The 20,382-nt window shown below is 42.3% G+C and overlaps 1 protein-coding gene across 1 annotated transcript in view; it reads right to left on the bottom strand.

The window, feature by feature from the left end:
* Window positions 1-9,911, bottom strand: part of DNAH11 (dynein axonemal heavy chain 11) — a 337,006-nt gene extending 327,095 nt beyond the window's left edge. Inside the window, exons 1-2 of the mRNA XM_073238711.1 lie at window positions 8,719-9,911; window positions 7,156-7,299 (exon numbers count right to left, since the gene is read on the bottom strand). Coding sequence (XP_073094812.1) covers window positions 7,156-7,299; window positions 8,719-9,054 — 480 coding nt within the window. The 5' untranslated portion in view covers window positions 9,055-9,911. The remainder of the gene's footprint in view (window positions 1-7,155; window positions 7,300-8,718) is intronic.
* Between the last annotated feature and the right edge of the window lie 10,471 nt (window positions 9,912-20,382).

Genomic DNA, 20,382 nt, shown 5'->3' on the forward strand with positions numbered 1-20,382 from the left:
AGCTGATAGCAGTCTGGGTTCCAATGACCAAAGCCTTTCACATTTCATGTGAAATCCCTGTATCAGATTCAGTTCAATAAAAATTTCTTGACCACCCAGGTGCAAAAGATGGAACACTCTCTTCCTAATGTCTTCCTGAAAACAGCTAAAACCAAGTAATTCAAAAAGGGGGGAGGGAAATCATGGCAGGATGCTGAAGTTGGGGGTGAGATATTTTGGTATGCATAAAGTGAAGGTTCCTATGGTCAGGATCCTCACCTGAACCTAAACTACTTGATGATGTAACTGGCCTGCTGCTAGGCTACTGCTTCCACACCTGCAGGCAATAAGCTATTATTGACTGAGTCACTATATAAAGAGCTCTGCCCAGCACTCTGCCCAGAGGCAGAGATGAAGTAGGATTATAGACCCGCAGACTACTGGATGCAAATGTAATTCTAGTGCATGACTTATTGCTTGGAGAACAAGTTAAGTAATAAATCCTTTCACCCCAAGAATGTTCCATTGTCATTCATTGGTTTCACTGAATCCATAGTGAACTTATCCAGGGTTGAAACGCACTGGTAATTCAATTCGTGATGTTGGCAGGATTCATTGTTGACTGAGGAATAGAAGAGCTGCCCTTATGAGAGGGGTGCCTCAGTGGGTTACCCCTATGAATGGGGAGACAGTAGATTGTCCTCCAATGGGTATGTGGTCTGAGGTGGCTTGCCTTCTAGAGGGCTGGGCCCCACTGCAGGACTGGAGGCAGGTGGAGGTGACACCTGAGGCAGTAGGGAGGGTGGCCCTTAGTAGAGTAAGTAGGTTCTTTGAGAATCAGTGTGTCTGTAAGCCAACTGTGGGCTGGCTGCTTCTCACAGTATTAAAAAAGTCTATAGATGAGAAGAACATGCTCCAAAAAGAGACATAAGAAAGGGCAACACAAAAACATGAGCTGTGAACTGCTGTGGATTCATTGAAGAATGAAATGGCATTGATATGAGAGGAGGCACCACAAGAATGCGAGCTGCAAGGTGCTGTTGAGGAGGTAAAAAATTTGTTGGTGACTGAAATGGCATCACTACAAGATACTGTGGAAGAGGTAAAGGCCATGAAGTAAAAGGATGGACCCCTGCAAAAAGCACAAGAAGAGGCAGTGTGAGAATGTGAGCTGCGAGGTCCAGTGGAGGAAGTAAAAGATTCCTTACAGAATGAGACAGCAGCACTGCCAGGTGCTCTGAAGAAGGCAAAGGCCATGGAGGAAAAAGACATACTCCCAAGGGAAGCACAGGAAGAGGAGTCACAAGAATGGCAGCTGCGAGGCATTGAAGTGAAGGTAAGAGTTATTGAAGACTGAGCTAGCATTGCTGCAAGGTAGAAAAGGTAAAGGATGTAGCAGAGAAGGCACTTGAGGAAGTGGAGAGAAAGATGCCATCAGCCCTGGAAATGTAGGAGTTGGGGAAAGATGAAAAGGTGGTGCTGGAGGCGCCAACCTCTCCTCTGTTAAAAGCATGCCCAGTGGTTGTAAAATAAAGATACAGCAACTGAGGGTTCCTCCAGGAGAGGAGCAGCCCCCTCCCCAAGACATGCAGCACTCTATGCTCTGCATGTATACTCAGGCTGAGCTGGTGGATTTGGGCTCCTGGTTTAGGCAGAAGTCCTCGGAGTCAATATCAGCTTGGCTCCTGCATCTGTGGGATTTAGGGGTGGATGGAATTGTTCTGTCTGGATCAGAGATGGGAAAGCTGGCTTCCCTGACAGTACAGCCCACCTTGAGGCAGCAATTACAAAATGCACATCAGACCCAAGGAAATCACTCCCTCCTCAATTGGCTTATGGCCGCACTTCATGTTGTGACTCCCAATCAGGGTGATTTACCACCCTGCCCTGTTAGATGGCAAACTATGCTGAGCTCCAACAGGTGTTACAGGAGCTAGGCATGAAAAGTACCATTTATAGTCCAGAGAAGTATGGCCCACATGAAGAGCCTTTTACTGCAGGGATGAGAAATGTCATGTTTCAAATGGCTTCCACATCCCTCTTTGTGCCTCTAGTGGCCATTCTTGTCCCTCACTTAGGGCAGCCCATAAGTGAGGTTACCCATACAGTAGCAGACTTAGGAGAGGCTGAAGCAATGACAGCATGGAAAGAAATAAGGTATGCTACTCAAAGAAAGAATTTAGAGGGCCCCATGAAAATTACAAGGACCCAAATGTGGGTTGATTAAATATGGGCAGGAAAAGACAGATGGAAATTAGATAGGAAGTCAAATAGAATCTTACTGGAGTTGTGGCAACAACTGAAACTGGAGCAGCAGTTCCAGCCACAAGAATGAAGAGGCAGAGGCCAGAGACAGAGTCACAAGTCGGGCCTGTGTGTTTGCAAGACTTCCTGCTGAAGAGTGAGCCAACTTCAGTCGAACCCACACAGAAAGATGATTGGGGAACACAGTTTGATTGGGGGTAAGGTCGAGGTACCTGCCCTGAGGGACCAGGGTTGGGGGGTACTGGAGGCCACATGTTGAAATATCTATCCATTGGTCCCCAGTGAACATACAATGTGTCCTGACTCTGGTGGACACAGGGGCTGAATGTTCACTGATTTATGGTAACCCTGAGCAGTTTCCTTGGACCCCCACTATTATAGATGGATATGGGGGTAAGGCTATCAGAGTGAAACAAGCCCAAGTCCCTTTAGGACTAGGGTATCTACCCCAAAATGAGTATACTGTGTATATCTCTCCCACCCCTGAATAGATTTTGGGGATTGATATCCTGCAGGGTTTATGGTTGCAGGCTACTGAAGGTGAGTTCAGACTGAGAATATGTGTGGTGAAGGCAGTTCTGAGGATACATGCTAAGCACCCACCCATAGTTCTGCCTGTGCCTCTCCTGGTGACTAACACCAAGCAATACAAATTGCCTGGAGGGCATAAAGAAACTGGAGAAACCTTTCAGGAACTGGAAAAGGTGGGTATTATAAAGCCCACCCATAGTCCTTTCAATTCCCCAGTGTGGCCAGTAAAAAAGCCAGATGGCTCCTGGTGTATGACCAGGGATTACAGAGAAATGAATAAAGTCATTCTCCCCATGCATGCTGTTATGCCCTTTGTTGCAGACCTGATGGATACCCTCAGACATGAGCTAGGAACATACCATTAGGTTGTAGATCTTGCTAATGCCTTCTTTTCCGTTGACATTTAGCAGGAAAGTCAGGATGTTTGCCTTCACATGGGAAGGATGGCAATGGACTTTCACTATCCTCCGACAGGGATACCTCCACAGCCCCACCATCTCTCATGGACTTATAGCCCAGGACTTAGCTACATGGGAGAAACCGCCAATGGTGTGGCTGTACCATTATATTGATGATGTCATGCTCACATCTGATTCTCTTTCAGATCTAGAAGATACAGCACCTATACTGCTGCAACATTTATTGGAGAAAGGATGGGCTGTGAACAGCACCAAGGTTCAGGGACCTGGTTTGTCAGTCAAATTCTTGGGGGTCATTTGGTCCAGTAAGACTAAAGTTATACCAGAAGCAGTCATAGATAAAGTCCAGGCCTTTCCTATACCTACAACTGTGGCATTGTTACAGGAATTTTTGAGTCTTCTAGGCTACTGGAGAATGTTTATCCCACACTTAGCACAAATTCTGAAGCTCTTCTACTAGTTGGTATGAAAGGGCATCAGGTGGGACTGGGATGAGACATGTGCATCTGCCTTTACTACAGCAGAACGGGCAGTCATGGCTGTGCAGGCCTTGAGTGTGATAGACCCATTAAGGCCCTGTGAGCTGGATGTTCATGTGACTGAAGGCAGTTATGGCTGGGGCCTCTGGTAATGGCTTGAACAAACTTGCCAACCTATTGGATTCTGGTTACAATTCTGGAAAGGGGCAGAGGTATGATACACCTTGGTAGAAAAACCACTGGCTGCCATGTATCACATCTTGATGGCTACAGAACCCATCACTTGGATGGCCTCCAAAAAGGTAATAAACACCTACCCCTCATGGGGTGGGTATGAGACGGACCCAAAAGCCAAGGAGTGGTGTGGCACAAACGCTCACACTGGCCAGGTCGGGTGCTTACCTACAGCAGCATAGTGACCTCCCTAGTAGCCCATTGAGTGAAGAACTCCAATGCTTATTGAGGCTGGTGACATATACTAATGAAAATCAGGAAGAATTTACTGTAGAACCATTAGTAGCAGAGAGTCCTTATTGGGAGGGAAGAGCCCCTATACTCAAAAGTGCATTGTATACAGATGGCTCCAGCCATGGGCAGCCCCAAAAATGAAGGGCTATATATTTCTATCTCAAGACTAAGACAATATGGATGGAAGATGATCAATGGGCAGAGTGCGGGCAGTATGGCTCATATTCACCCAACAGTTCTCCCCAATAGTTGTCTGTACTGATAGCTGGGCTGTCTATCGGGGCTTGACCCTGTGGCTACCAACATAGTACCATGCCAACTGGTTGGTTGGTCACCAACCCCTTTGGGGGAAAGAATTGTGGCAAGACTTATGGGCTTGTGGTCAGACTAAAACAGTTACAGTATATCATGTAACAGGTCATTTGCCACTGGCATCCCCAGGAAATGATGAAACAGATGAATTGGCCCAGGTACGTTGGCTAAAAGGAAAGCCTGCCTCTGGTTACATCAGCATTTGTTGCACATGGGGCAAAAGAAATGTGGGCTGTAGCCCATCAGTGGGGCTTGCCTTTGACCTTTGAAGAAGTCAGCAGAGCCCAGCAGGAGTGCACCCTATACTCTAAAAGGGACTTATACCGAGTTCCACAGTAACATGGGACAATAGCTAAGAGGCCGTTACCCTGCCTCAGGTGGAAGACTATATTGGGCCTCTCCCTATGTCAGAATGGTACCAATATGCCATGACATGTGACAGAGCTACTGGACTTCTGGTTGCTTTTCCTATACTTTGTGCATACATACCAACAGACGATCAAAAGAGGCCTGGAGCATCTCTTTGCAGCCTATGCCACAGGTAACTGAGAGTTATCAAGGCACCCACTTTACTGGACATTCACTACAAGAATGGGTGCGATAGTTGGGAATCAAATGGAAGTTTCATGTGCCATACAATCCTACCATGGCAGGCATGATAAAGAGGTACAATGGTTTGTAAAATCTGACTGAAGTCAGACACCAATAGTCTGTGGGGATGGTCAGTCTGCTTAGGGACTGTGCTACTGCTTATGGACTGTGCTACAGCTTTTGAACAAGAAACCCAAAAGGGAGCCCTGAGCCATGTAGACATGCTAATAATGCATATTGCTGCCTCCCATATACAACTGCAAGTACAAACCAAGGAAGAATCGTTGAAGTCGAAGTTCAGCCACCAGACTATCTTGCTGCCAGCAACAACTGTACTAATTTCTGGAGACTCCATTGAGTGGATGTGGTCTTGGACATTTTCAAACATGGAGCAACTATGGCTGGCTCTCCTGGCACCTTGCGGACAAGGCCTGGAAGCTGGCCTCCTGTGTATTCCTGGAGTAACAGCAGAGTGGTTCCCAAAGATCACAGGAGTATATCCTGGATGGCCAGAAGGTAGCAGCTTCTTACTGGAGAGTTTTATCATTATGGCCAGTGCATCCACCTCCAGTAGTACTATATACAGACCCCTCAGCAACTCCCATGGGGAGATGGGTAAAGGTACGGTATGCTAAACCTGGATGGGACCCCATTCTGACAGTCCTATCACAGGACCACTCTCTTGCATGCATCCTACCTGATGGACAAGATTTGCCTATGTTGGTGTGTCTTGCCAATGGGTTTCAGCCCCCTGCAAGTTTGCTATGGATTCAGTGTGACCAAAGAAAATGACAGTAGAATGTTTTTGGGGTGAAAGGGTTATACCCAACTTAATTTCCAGGGTGGCAGGTCAGTCACTAAAATCCTGTTCACTCAGAGCAAGTCTGCATGCAGCAAGCCAGTCTCTGCCTCAGGGCCTCTCTGCCCGCACAGCCATGCTCTGGGCCTCTGTCCTCAGTGCTGCTACCACTCCAGCCTCTGCTCTGCTCTCCGGCAGCCTTGCAGCCACGCCACCATGTCGCTCAGAGCATGGGGCGGAGCTCCTTATATAGAGTCCATAGCAATGTACTGCCCACACGTGTGCAGTGAGCCAGTCAACCATGGCCAGGTGAGAATCCTGGCCACAGGAACTCTCATTTTATCCACAACCTCCTTTTAAGATGGCAGCAAAAGAGACTCAGGAAAGTAGATGAGGTGTGGAAGAAGGAGATTGGGAAACCGTTGGTAATAAATAGGTTGGCAATTATTCCTACCTTAAGTACTGGCCTTAGCAGAGTTGCTCTGATTACTGGAATGATTTACGTACATCTCACCCAGAAGTTCCCAAAGTTAGGGGCACATTAGAATCACCTGGATCGCTCTAGACTCTAACACTGCTGCCTCCCATATACAACTACAAGTACTCCATGGCGACATTCTGACTTAAGCATGAGCATGTTAGCAAGTTCCCCAGGTGGTTCTAATGTTCAGCAAAGCTTGAGAACCACCACTCAGGTTCTATGAAACCTCATCATTTGGTATGTTATTCCTTCAAGCTGGTCCAGGAACAGCATTGTCAGCATCAGGTTGGAAATGCAGAATATTGGCCCCACCTCAGACCTTCTGAAACAGCCTGACTATACCATAATTCCCATGTGGTTCTAATGCCAATAACATGGGGTTAGAGAACATTTATCTTATTTAAGGCATGAGAAAGAGGAATTTCAAGGCAACCATTTCTAACACTGTTTCATCTTTTCTGACATGAGTGACACTAAGAGACAGGAATATGAAAACTGGTAATACCCATTTCCCAGTGTAAGTTTGTCTCTCTCTGCCATGAAGTTTAAAACCTATAGCTAATTGCAAGAGACAATTCAATTTAAGTTGATTTTTATTTACTTCCATTATTTAGGAACAGAGGAAAAGGATGATCCTACAAATTAGCATCCTGTTGAGTATTAGCATCAGTATCAGTTCATTTCAGGAAGTCTAAACACCATCACACTCCATCCACTGGCCAGAGATTACTGGCTTCCACATTCTTTTTTATAATAGCCAGAGTTGTCTTGAATAATTCCACATGTCACAGAGATAAATTAAAGATTCAAATATATAAAACAGACTAGTACCTCATCTAGGAAAGCAGTTACATGTCCAAGAGCTGAGGCAGGTAATGCCCCAAATAAAACCACTTGAGAGAAACTATTTACTCCAATGCTTTCAGTAATCTTCTTGACAACATAGACAAGTTTATGTTTTGCATCTCTTGGAATCTGAAACACAAGCAAGATAATTAATTTCAGTTCACATGTAGTTTTCATACTAACAAGCAGGATTTACTCTAACTTACAGCTGGATTGCTAGCCGAAGAAACAGAACCTGGCATCTTGCCTACCTTTACAAATAATGTTGTTCCATTAGTTTTCCCCATTCTGAAAAGTGTATACAGTTTTCTTTTTTCTTTTATAATACTAATTTCACAGCATTACTGGTGTGGAAGTATCACCTTTAAAGGTCATGTAATTACATGCAATCTTATTATATACTATAGTATTTCATAATTAAAAACAAATATAAGGAGCACTTAGGATGTTTCTATCTTAGCAAAGGTTATTCTTTTTCAATAATCACTTCTTGTTTGGAAATAAGCCAAATTTCCAATCAAGATATATAAAGACCAGGCATAAGAGTTAATTTGTATTTCTATCGAGTCAAAGAGTATAAGTATTTAATAGAGCTATTCTAATATTTCCATAACCACTGAGTCATTTCTTCAAATATCATAATGATTAACTTGGGTAAAACTAGAGTTGTGTTCTAGCTCCCTGTTTACTCAAACTTTTTAAAGCATTAGTTATAATTAGGGAAACAGCGAAACAAAAAAATTTAAAAACCCACCAAACCCTAAAGCAAGCTCCTGTATTCTCTTTCTTCTCTGGGATTCCACTTCCCAACTACTATAATGTCCACTGCTAGTGATGGTAATGACACTTCACAAACATTACACTGAGGTATTATACAGCCCTCAATTTTGCTCCAAGTTTTTCACACCTGAAACATGTTAAAGACAAATGTTAACTTGCAGGCAGTAAGTTAACCTTAAAGTGGATGAGCAGTCTAAATGAAGGAGAAGAGAGGGAAAGGAAAGAAGGGAAAGAGGAAAAGAGGGAAAGAGGAAAGAAGGATTGCCTCTATATGCGTAACACCATGTGCACAGATTGCCCGGCGAACTCCTTCTATAAGGATTAAGTATTTTTCCCTTGGGATGAAGTGTGGCTGACTGGCAGTGAGACTGAGCACATGACAAGTTGCGCGGGCTCTGCCAAACACATTTTTTTTTTTTAAGGATTTGTCTGCAGAGTGACCGACCCTAGGGACACTTAAACGGAAGTTATCTGGCAGAGAAACCACCTTGGACCTAACGCCCAGGCAGCTGAAAGAAACGTAGCTTTCCCTGCTTTGTCTGGGCGCAACAAGCTCAAAAGCTGACCTTTTAGAAAACTAACCTCCAGCCGCCTAACTACAGAGTGGAAGCACCTGGAGGATTCTGCGGACTCCAGGGCAGGAACTTCAAAGTTTCTAAAGTGCCAGAATGAGTGCGCCACGGACCGGCCTGTCCCGCCCCCCGCCGCTCGGTATCCGTTATGCTGGGCGTGCAGAGTGGTCGGCTCCCCGCGCCCGTGATCCCTTACCTCCCGGGAGGCCGAGAGCCGCCCGGCGGCTATGCTGAACACAAGGCGGGCGGGACTGGGGCCCTCCAGAAACTCCCCCAGGACCTGCCGGTGGTCCTCGCTTTCCAAATGCTGGCTCCATTTGTCCGCCGGGAGCCCCAGCATCTGCTCCAGGCGGCCGCCAAGCAAGCGCACCCGCGCGTCCTGGACGAAACTCCGCGCTCTCCGGGCTGCTGCCGCCTCCTCCTCCTCTTCCTCCTCCTCCAGGTCCACCAAGCCTTCCGACTCCAGGCCGGCGCCCGGGGTTAGGGCAGCGGTGGGGACTTCCCGGAAGCCTCGTGCCTCCGGGGCTGCCATCGGGCACGGCCGAAGGGACGCGGGGCTGGCCGGCTCCAGGCGCGCGCCCTGCCCAGCCCCAGGTGGGCGAAGACGCCCACTCCGCACACGCGCCCTGGGAGGCTCCCACCTCTTCCCTCGATTGCCGTGAACGCTGCCCCTCGCCCTACACCTGCAGCTATTTGGCAGCCGGCGCTGCGCGCAGTGCGAGCCCAGCGGACCGAGGACCGGGCCCAGAAAGAGCTGCGCGTCCCGTTTCCCGGGGAACGGCGGCCCCGCCCCAGCCCACTGGGGGCGGAGAAGTGCCTTCCTGCTCTCGCGGCTCGGGAGGCGTGTGTCCTCGGCGGGTCAGAGCCACTCGGTGGGCTCCCTCCACTGCCCTCCGGCTCTTTGGCTGGACACCTCCGTGAGGCTCCCAAGAGGGACAGTAACAACTCAGCACTGATTAACTGCTGTGGTTTAGTGTTTTCTTGTGTCCAGCTCTGTGCTAAATCTTCCACCTCAATTCATATAATCCATAAAAAGGCGGGGTTCCCAAGGTCAGTTCATGGGCAATGGAACTAAGTCAGAAAGTGGGTAAGCAACAAGAAGGTGGAACCCGAATTCAGGCCCAGCGCTGTGGGCCTGTATTCACCTTGCTTAAGTTTGTCCGAATATTACCAGAAAAGAGCCAACCTGGCAATTACACTTCCCAGTTGTTAAAATCCAAGATCTAGGTACTCAAAGTCCTGATTCTCATCCTTACCTACTGGAACGTTAATATGCCCAGTAACACAATGCTTAGCGCTCTTTGTAAACTACAAAGTGTTGTGAAAATATGTAGTAGACCTCTCGTTCCATCTAAGAGGAAAAGGTCAAGGGAGAAAAGTTCCAAATTAAAAATCCCATAATATTGCAATGGGATTTCAATAGGGTCTGTTAAGGACATTTGTTGAGACTATTAAGGGAATTCCAATATCTGAAGTAGCCAGAATCCTGAGGGGGTCCTCGAACTAAACTTTTTCAAGTCTGTCCCCTTTGTTCATATCAAAACAAAAAATTCAACCCCCATCCCTCCCACAGGAGCTATGGAGTGTTGTCCTATATCCATTATACAACTGATTATTGGTAAAAAGGTGTTTTCAGCAAGATTTGGAGCTTCAACAATTTTTCTTTTCAGGACATTAATTTTCTCTGATAACCATCTATAAACTTTTCTACTTGTATGATCAGAATCTTGAATTAACACTGGCTTCCGGAAAGCTTTATAATGACCTCAGGCTGTCAAGGCTGCTTTGTATGGCCCATGGCAATCCTTGGGGCTCCAGTGGCTGGTCTATAAGTCTGAGAATTGCTGCAAACACCTTAAAATGCTTCTTAGTGTCTTCTCTCACCCTTGTATTCCAGCTTTACATTCCCCTACCCCAAAGAAACAGAAACTCTGTGAATTAAGAGTTGAATTAAATTGAAAGCGAAAACCACTTTCAGATTCAGCAGAAAAAGATCAGGTAATAATGCTAATATTAAAGTACAAATTTTAAAAAGTTAAATATGTAACTCAAAATATACAATGAAGACATGTTAAAGATTAATTCAACTCATCATTGAAGAGACCAATGAAATGGTGAAGTTGCTTCCAAGGTGAATTTGAGAATGAGATTTCCAGTCTTCAGTGGGGAGACACTGTTGGAATAAGGTTGCTAGAATAGCTACAATACTCCTTAACATCTTCTAGGGCACTATGATTTTAACTTTTGTTTTTTTTAAAATAATTTGTATTTCAGAAATAATTCACATCTGTAATGAATGAAAATCTATAAATAAAATTACAACTTCATAGAGCTTGCATCTGTAATCAAGAGTAGATAATGAGTCAAAAAGTATATTTGCCTAGGTAATTAAGTAATCCTTTGGAGGCCCAGTTAAATGATGTTCCAATATGACACTGAAAAGACAGCTGCCTTTCTTTTACCTTATTCCCAATTTTGGGTAATTTTTCTTAATAATAATAGCCAACATGTATCAAGTACCAACCAATCTAGGGTCAAATACTGTGCTGAGTTCATTTATTTGCTCCACGAGTATTTATTGAATGCCAACTAAGTGCCAAAAACTATTCTAGGTACTGGAAGTATAAGAGACTAAGTTCCTAGACTCACATTGCTGGTATAAATTAGATTTAAATTGGCTAGACAGGAGCTATACCAACTGCGTTTGCCTTCCAGTTCTGCAAGGAACTAAATGGGTGATCTTAGCCAGCTACTTACCTTCTAGGTACCTCAGTTTCCTCATCTAAAATAGGAATAATGAAATGGCAGGCCTAATGATTTTTCAGTAAATATTCTCTCCCCCCTTAAAAAGATGAGTACACTTTTCTATTCAATTGCAGTTGTACTTCGCCATATGACTTTTGTCGATGGGATGTTAACAGACAGACACAAACAGAGGCTTGAAATATCTTTGCAGGGTAGGGTTTCCATTCTAGTGCCTCTGCCATTGTCATGAGAACATCCCCAGCTAGTGTGCTGGTGCAAGGAACCAACTTCTACTCAACTTGTAGCTCAGAGGCAACTCCAGCTCAGCCTTGTCTAGATCGATCTACCCTCAGTCAATCCAAAGATGCAGGAACAATAATAAATAATTGTTTTAATAATAAATAAAAATATTGTTTTAAGCCTTATAATTGTGATGAGATTTGTTATGCAGCAATAGCATGAGAATAGTCAAAGGGTTGCTGTGAGAATTCGGTTTAAATATACGGAAAGCACAAACAAGATGGTGCCTGGCATGTTTGAGCATGATAAAGGGTTTATTATTAGTCAACGAGTGGAAAACATGAGAAATCTAAGCAAAGATTTCATGTTTATTATGTCAGATGATGGTAAGTTCTAAGAAGAAAAGCAAAGGAGAGTAGTGGGGAAAGGGTATTAGTATCAGTGTTCAAGAAAGCCTCACTTTTGAGCAGAAATCTAAATTGAGAGATTTAAGCCATAGATTCTTGGAGAATATTCCAGTCAGGGGAAAGGCCAAATAGACCCACTGAGAGGATGCTTGCTTTTTTTGGAGAAACAGCAAGAAGGTCAGTAAAAGGGAGAACAGTAGGAGATGAGGACAAAGATCATGTAGGGCTATGGTAGTGTGGGTTTTCTTAAAACAAGATGATGTGACAGAAACTGCTAACTGTTCCCTAGTGTCACCCTTTACTCCTCTAGATAGTAGTATATTCACGCTATTTCAAGTTTTAATGGGACTCATGTTCACCCAGCTGCAAATTTCATTTCCTAGTCTCTCTTATAATAGAAAGTGAAAGTGATGAGGTATAATTCATATGTCAAGTTCTTAAAAAAAGAATCTGCCAGCCCTCCATTTCTTCTTATCTTTCCAACTTACTAGCGAGTATGAACGTGGTATGATGAGCCATATTCAATCATGCAAATGACCTGTAAACATATGATAAGATTCTCAACTTCCCTCATGAAAGAAAAGTACAAATTCAAACTATAGGACAGTACTATCTTTTTACTTATTAGATTTAGGACTTATATCACATTCTTGGCATGGTTAGGGAGACAGACATTCATATACATCACTGCTGGGAACTGAGAAATGATACAACCCCAGGAAATAAGTCAATTTTTAGAAAATTTGCCCTTTGACCCAGTGATCTTTCTTCTAAGAGTCTATACAAAAGGCTAGTTACTACAGTATTATTAAGAGCAGAAGACTGGGAACAACCTAAATGGAGACTGGTTGAATAAACTATGTAATATCCAAACAATGGAGTAATATGCAACTACAAAAAAGAATGAGGAATACCTCTATATACTTCAGTGGAATGACTCCCAAGATATTTTCAAGTGAAAATGAAAGAAAGAGAAAAATGCATAATTATGTTACCAATTCATCAATGACACCAGCAAGGATGTACACACACTCACACACACACACACAGAGTACTGTTCATATTAAAATACAAAAATTGCAATGGAAGAATAAGCCAAAAACTTTAAAAAGAGTTCACACATGATGAAGCGTGGAGAAAATAATGACAGAAGCTAGACTTCTGAAAATATACATCATTTTCTATAGTTGACATAGGAATTATGTAAATATTTTACACAACTAAAAAATAAATTTAAAACTTTAAAAATACCTCTGAAAATAAGAAGCAAATGAACCGAATGAACTTACCTGTATATTGAGTTACTGGCATAACCATATAGAGAGGAACTATTTCAAGTGATTTTAAAATAGCAATTAGACAGTATATCCCTCAAGAGATGTAACCTAAACAGAAAAAGAACTGTACAAAATAAAATAAAAATAATATAAGCAAGTAATTTTAAATTGTTTTCAGTGATTACATTGTTTGCAATAATGTTAGTGGTATTATTGTAGCACTGACTATGTATTGGGAAAAGAAAGCTATTATAGGTTAGATTCTTTGCTGAATAGACTGAGACTCTTGTGAGATTTGCATGCATGTCATTGGTAAGAGAGCACTCTCAGTCTATACACAAGGCTGTCTCTATGAAGATAAAAAAATATCTGTAAGGGACTGAAGGAAGCAGGACTGGGCAAAGGGAAAAGCTGGCTTGTCAGATGTCAGGCAGTTGCAAGAGAAATCTTGGTTGATCTCACTGGGAGCTCTTAACCTACCATGGTCCTTTTAGAGATGTCCCAAACTGAGTCAAGAGAACCACACCTTTGTAGCCCCGTGCTACATAGGGGAGGATGGATAGCCTTGACCAAGGCAGTATCCTTTGGCTGAAGGCAATACCCAGGACTGGACTCTGTGTGAGGCATCAGCAGGCAACATTTCCAGCAGATGGGGGAAGGAGGACCTTGTTCCTGAAGGGGAAGATCTGGGCAGCATCTACTACAAAAGCAAATGAATGCTTACACTGGTGTCACTGGGAACCAGGAGTTTGGGCATAAGGTTAATAAAGATAAGATGAGGTTAAGTAAAAACCACCGAGACTTGATTTTGAAATTAAAATTTCAATATAATAAACTCATGATCCATTTTCTCTTTAATATAATATTCCTTACTTAGCTTTGCTCATTGAAAAGAGTTTGAAATAAGAAGTAACCTTTGCAATGAGCATCCCTGGTCTTAGCTATTGATCTCTAAATACCATTCCCCAATTAAATAAACAAAGAGACTTTGAGAAATGGCTGATTCCAACGGTGGAGGAGAAAAAGTACATATTGGGCTTGAAACAATTTACAAAAGTAGAAAGCAGAGAAGAGATCAAATACTCATGACAGTGTGTCAAAAACTTTCAGGAGCCAATTTGAAGAAGCTTCCACCTTAAATTTGAGCTTCAGTAAGCATAAAAGCTGCAACAACTTGGAATACTTCAAATATATGTCTGACTCTGAATGTGTAGTGGAAGCATCTTGGTTCCAACTTCTGCTTATGTTATAAAAACTTGAGAAGAGCTTTGTTTATTCCAACAGTAACAAAAATTGCGAGTAACCTGTGAAATCACAGGTTTATTTGAACACATTAGAGACCTGAGATTGTAGGGCCATGAATTACTCTGAAGCCTCTGAAAACACAGGACATGAACACTTGATTAACTAGAGAAGATACCACTAGACACTGGCAAGAAACATTTAGTTAAAATTTTTAACAAACTGCTATCAATAGTGTGGTCTATTTACAAAGGAGGATTTATACTCACTCACAGCTCTTTTCCACAGACATGACAGGGTTCTCACTAAGAAAATTTGGAGACAGTCCTGACAGAACCTCCACTGTAGTTCAGGCCTGGGGAAGGGACCCTTCTTCCCTGTCCTGTGGTAGTTTTTAACACTCTTTCCCTCCAGAAGAAAATCACATTGCAACATATAAATGCATCAAATCAACATGTTGTACACCTTACGTTTACATGTTGTATGTTAATTACATCTCAATTTTTAAAAAATGGAAAATACTCTCTTTTGACTCTAAATAAATAAATAAATAAATAAATAAATAAATAAATAAATAAATAAATTCATCGACACTCCTTCCCTCCAGAAGATAGAGCCCAATTCCCTTCTCCTTGAGGGTAAGGCTGGATGTAGTGACTCTTCTAATGAATAGAATATTCCAGAAGCTACAAAGAAGTTATAAAGGACACAACAGCTTCCTTCTTCTCTCTCCAGGGTCAAAACTCACACTGGGGTAATTTAACAGCCCTTATGTGAGGACCCTCGAGTAGGCTATGGAGATGCCCTCCTTCTAGCAGCCATGTGAGTGATCTATCTTGGAAGCAAATCTTACAGCCCCAAACCTTCAGAGGACACTAGTCCCAGCCAACATCCTAACTGTATAATCACACAATGACTCTGAAGAAGAACCAGCCAACTAAGTTGCTCCAAAATTACTGACCCATACAAACTGGATAGGATTTCCTATGGGAATCCTAAGGGGAGTGAGGGGAATCTTATTGGAAACTGAAGGACGGGGGATTCTCGTCATGACAGCAGCAAACTGTTCAGCAGCACCATCACTGATCAGCGGTAGGAATATAAAAAGTAGAGAATATACCTAATGACCTGGGTGATTTAGCTGAGGAAATTTCCTGGCAAACTATAGAAGGTGCTGCTTGGTTTCTTCTTCCCACCTATACTGAAATGTAAAAGGCTGGAGACAGGCTAAAGGTCAGACTATTAAATAAAATCAAGTCAGGACTAGTTGGTTTTGAAAATTAGAACCCTTTCCAGGTGGCATACAATGCTGAAATTTAGAAACGGCAAAATCAAATCCAACGCACTACCAGAAATACATGACTAAAGATGAATCTGAAGGTATGACTTGAAAACAGTTCGTTAAGACCTATTGACAGAAAAATGAAAGGCCCTCTAAAAACGTTAAGGGTGTTGCTCATAGATCCTCTCATTCAAACAGCAGCACCCTTTTTAGAGGTTTCTTAAGAGGATTTTGTCTTTTACTGTAAGGCCAAGGCAGAGAAGGGTTTACTGCAAAGAGTTTTTAGGTGTATTTATTTAATGGTATGGATCTTGATAAAATATGCCTAATATTCCTATAGACAAAAGCCTTTACCTACTAGTGGAAGGGCAACGATATTTGCCCAGAGACCCCCCCTCTCACCATGCAGGCTAACAAGCATTGAATAAGCACCAGTGTCTCCGGGAAGATGGGCAGGGGCATAGAGAAAAACTCGTTCACGCCTGGCGCAACAGAAAGACCTAAAACTAAGGGTGGAGCACACACGGAAAAATATTCTCTTGCAAACCAGCCCCACCCTAAACACAAACTGATGTTATAGGAATTTGAAGCTTGGGGTGCCCTAAGGATAACCACAGCGACAGTGAATCCCAAGCCCAGGGCAATTCTCAACGAGGTGGACTCAGTAACTTCCCTCCCCAGGAGAGTTAGAAGAAGGAAAGGCATTTCCATTTCCAGGTATAAATACTATTTACCTCAGTCTCCACTGTCCTACACAAGATGTTTGGCTTTCAAAAAAATTACGAGGCCCACAAAAACAAACAAATGCTTATCTAATTGAGATCCATGTCCAGCCTCTTCTGAAGGATATGGCCACTAGGAGGACCTGAGCAAAATCTGTGTTCTCTTGGTGAGGAAAAAGGAAAAAAAGTGTCCATTTGGTAGTTAACCAAGAGAGGTATTGGAGGTGTTTTTTCTTAGCTGCCACTAACACATATTACATCATGGGAAATATCACTTTACAGTAACACTCCCATGAATTACAGAGACTTTTTTTTTTTAAGTGTGGCTAAATATTAAAGGAACTTTGTTCTTGGAGAAGACCCTGAGTGAGGCCAACTTAAGATTTTGGAAGGAGAAACAGAAAAACACAGTAAAACTGAAAACCTGTGGGATTTGATGAATTACAAAATTTGGATTTTCACAGATATCAAGACACAGAAACAAGTGGATGAAGGACAAGATGAATAGGGAGCTGCTGTTCAGGTCATCAGATATGTGACATGGTCAAGGGTGGGGGCAGAGAAGGGTAATAGGCCAGTAAAGAGAAAAATGCAAATCATAGGCTCAAAAGTCAACTTAGAAGGTCAAGACCATTCAATCAGATATAAAACAATAGTAAGGTTATATTTTCTTATCACTGTTGGTTTTAATTTAAAAAACGAAAATAAAAACAAACTTAAAGCACCTTTGCAGAGTATAAATATGAATTTAAGAGTTAAAGGGGGCAATGTAGTAGAAAATTGATGGATTTTCAGGAAAGCATTTCATAATATTTAAGGAAAACATACTGAGGGATACTAGAAATGATCAACAAAAGCATGCTAACTAGCTAGCAAACAATAAACATAAGACTCTGGAGAGGAATTCTTCACCCAATCCTTGGTGTGATCTCTTCCTATACCAGAATAACCCACTCTACTTTGCAGTATAGTTATTTGTGCAGCTTTCTTATTTTGCCTTATTAGTAACTAAGCCCTTTGAAGACAGGCATTATCAGGGACTGTGTCATTTATTTTTTATTTTTTGTATTTACCATAAACCCTCTAACATAACCTATTGTTTTACCATAAACCTATTGTTTAAATATTTGTTAAATGAAATAAGCTGTTAAAAAAAAGAAATGGCCAGCCAGGAAATAACTTCTGTTACTCAAGAAATTTTAGTTAGAATAAAGTTATAGCCTGTGAAGGAAGGGTGAGGGTGGGGGAATCTGTACAAAAAGACTAAGTTGTAGGTGATAGGAATGATGAAAAAGCTTTATTTAAGACCATTAGTTCCAGAGCAAGAATAAAATTTAGAGATTAAATAAATTAATCAGAAGACTATGAAAGGGAGTTAAGTTGTAGAGAGTATAAGCACAATTATTTCTTACTATCTCCTAAATTGAATTAAACATTATTATTTCTATTCATCTGTTAAGCCTTTCCTAGAAACGAGAAATGAGGAGAAAGCCCAGAGAAAGTGCTCAGAGTTGGGCACAGGTGGGAATTCAGTGAGGATCAGTGATCCCTCCCAGCGCTGGAGGCAGCACACAAACATGTCATTAAGCCTTACTATGGTCTAGTGCTCAGCAGTTCACAAAGCCCTGTCACGTGTGGTATCTTATTCAGCAGAAAGAGATTTAAGGAGGAGAGCAGTGTGCTTAGGTTAGGGAAATCTCCCTTTTTCTTTTAAATTTACATGGCTGATGTACCATCTGCCACACCTCTAAGACTTCTTTCTAAACCAGTAAAAATTTGCATTCCTGCTTTTCTCCCCAAATATATGTTTATATTCCTAATGTGCTGGTAGTGAACTGTTCCAGGATATGGACTAACACATATGACTAGAATATTTCCAATTCTCCAGGAATTAGCATGCCTTCTTTAATGACCCAATTCTACCAGTACAAAGAAGAACCCCCACCACTACCACTGCCCTTCCCCAGAAATCCCATCCCCTTACAATGAGGGTACTCCTTCCTCTGTGATACCCAGCATGGGTTGCTTGGGCTGGAAAATGTTTGAGTTAATAAAGCATTGTTTCAGTTCACACCAACAGTTGTCCTCCGAAGCCCTTCACTCCCCATGTAAACAGAGGATGCAAATACAGTAATCCCCTGGGAACCTTAGTAGTTCTGTCCCTGAAATGGTTAACATAACAGCAATTGGCAAGATCAAGTCCTTCGAGAACAAAGGGGATTAATGGAAGTAGAAGGGAAATAATAAACATTGCCTAAAGTGTATTTCATCAATTCTGTGATGCACATTTTTTCACATTTTAACATCTTGGAAGTTGGGGTGGGCCTGGCATTTGTGAACTGCAGAGAGGCATGTCTATTGACATTATTATTACCCATATAGCTGCAGCAAAACTTGCAGAATGGGATATTATTAGCATAGAGGGAAGTCCTGAAGATAATCGTGGAGTATTCTTTTAAGAAATGCTGCATCATTAATACTCTCAATGGCACTTAATATGATACTGGTTGAAAACCGATGATTGCTGATATATTATCCATTGCTATGTAACAACTCCCCAAAGGTAGCAGCTTAAACAACAAACATTTGTAGGCTCACACAGCTCCTGTTGGTCAAGACGAGGAGAGACTGAGGGGGGGCGCCCTTGCTCAGACTTTCTCCTGAGGTTGTAGTCCAGATGATGTCTGGGTCTGCAGTCATCTGAAGGCTTCAGATGAGGTTGCAGTGCAGATGACTGGGCTGGAAGATCCACTTCAAGCTCCCTTAGGTGGCATTTGTCCAGAGGTCTTAGTTCCTTATCAGGTGGGCCTCTCCATGAGTGTCTCCTTATCAGGTGAGCCTCTCCATAGTGTCGCTTACAACATGGCAGCTGGCTTACCCTACAGTGAGTATTAAAGAGAACAACTAAGAAAGAAGTCATGGTGATTTTATATCCTAGTCTCTGAAGATGCAGAAGCACCTTGACTGTCACATCCACTTTATTCTACTCATGAGAAGCAAGTCACTAAGGTCAATCTACACCGAAGGGGAGGAGAATTAAGCTTCACCTATTAAAAGGAGTATCAAACAATTTATGGACATATTTTTTAAACTACCAGTCTTGAGCAAAAACATGATTGAAAAGTTAGTCACTGAATATGAAAAAACTGTTTCATGTATATTTTTAATGTAATACAGGAGTGATATATGAGAGAATATCTGTTTAAAAGTTTAATAGAGCTCTTTCGTAAGTGTTAAAACTTTAAAGCGATACTAAAGCATTCTGTTATAGTAATTGGAAGGGTTTTTGAAGTGATATATAAATTTATATATATATATATATAAAATAACCAATCATGTCTTAGATTTCAGTAAATAGTTTGTAGGCTTTTAAAAATCACAGAAGATAAAATTTTGGAAGCAATCACCATGACTGATCTAACAAACCAGCTGTAATAGTTAATCCTCCTTCCTCTAATTCACCTTTTAAAATTGCTGAAGACATCACCATCTGCTGCAGCTCTATCTTACACAAAATTTTCAGGAATTTTTTCAATCAGGCCTAACTATCTTTAAGTGAAATGACTTTCCCACTTGCATTTTCCTCTGTCTTAATAAAATGTTTATGAAACTGCTCAGGATTTTTCATAAAATTTCTCAGCAATTAAAGGGTTGTTTGGGGAATTTTTCTATCCATACATTGAAAGTGTGGAGTGTAAGCCCACATGTCTGGGGTTCATTCACATTCAGCTGGGACATGAATATAGCCAACTGGTCATTAAAATATTGAGGTAATACCATACCAAGAGGTAAACAGCTTTTCTGGTTCCTGATCCCCTTACCACCCCATGACCTCTCCAGGATCCAGCAACTAAAAGAGCAATGCCTGGTACCAGTGGGGTGCTATGAGGATGTGGCGGGGTATGGGGTGTGGGGGTAGAGGGAAAGAGAGGCTCTGGACACGTC

The sequence above is a fragment of the Manis javanica genome, chromosome 6, assembly GCF_040802235.1.
Source record: "Manis javanica isolate MJ-LG chromosome 6, MJ_LKY, whole genome shotgun sequence".
In the NCBI taxonomy this organism is placed as follows: domain Eukaryota; kingdom Metazoa; phylum Chordata; class Mammalia; order Pholidota; family Manidae; genus Manis; species Manis javanica.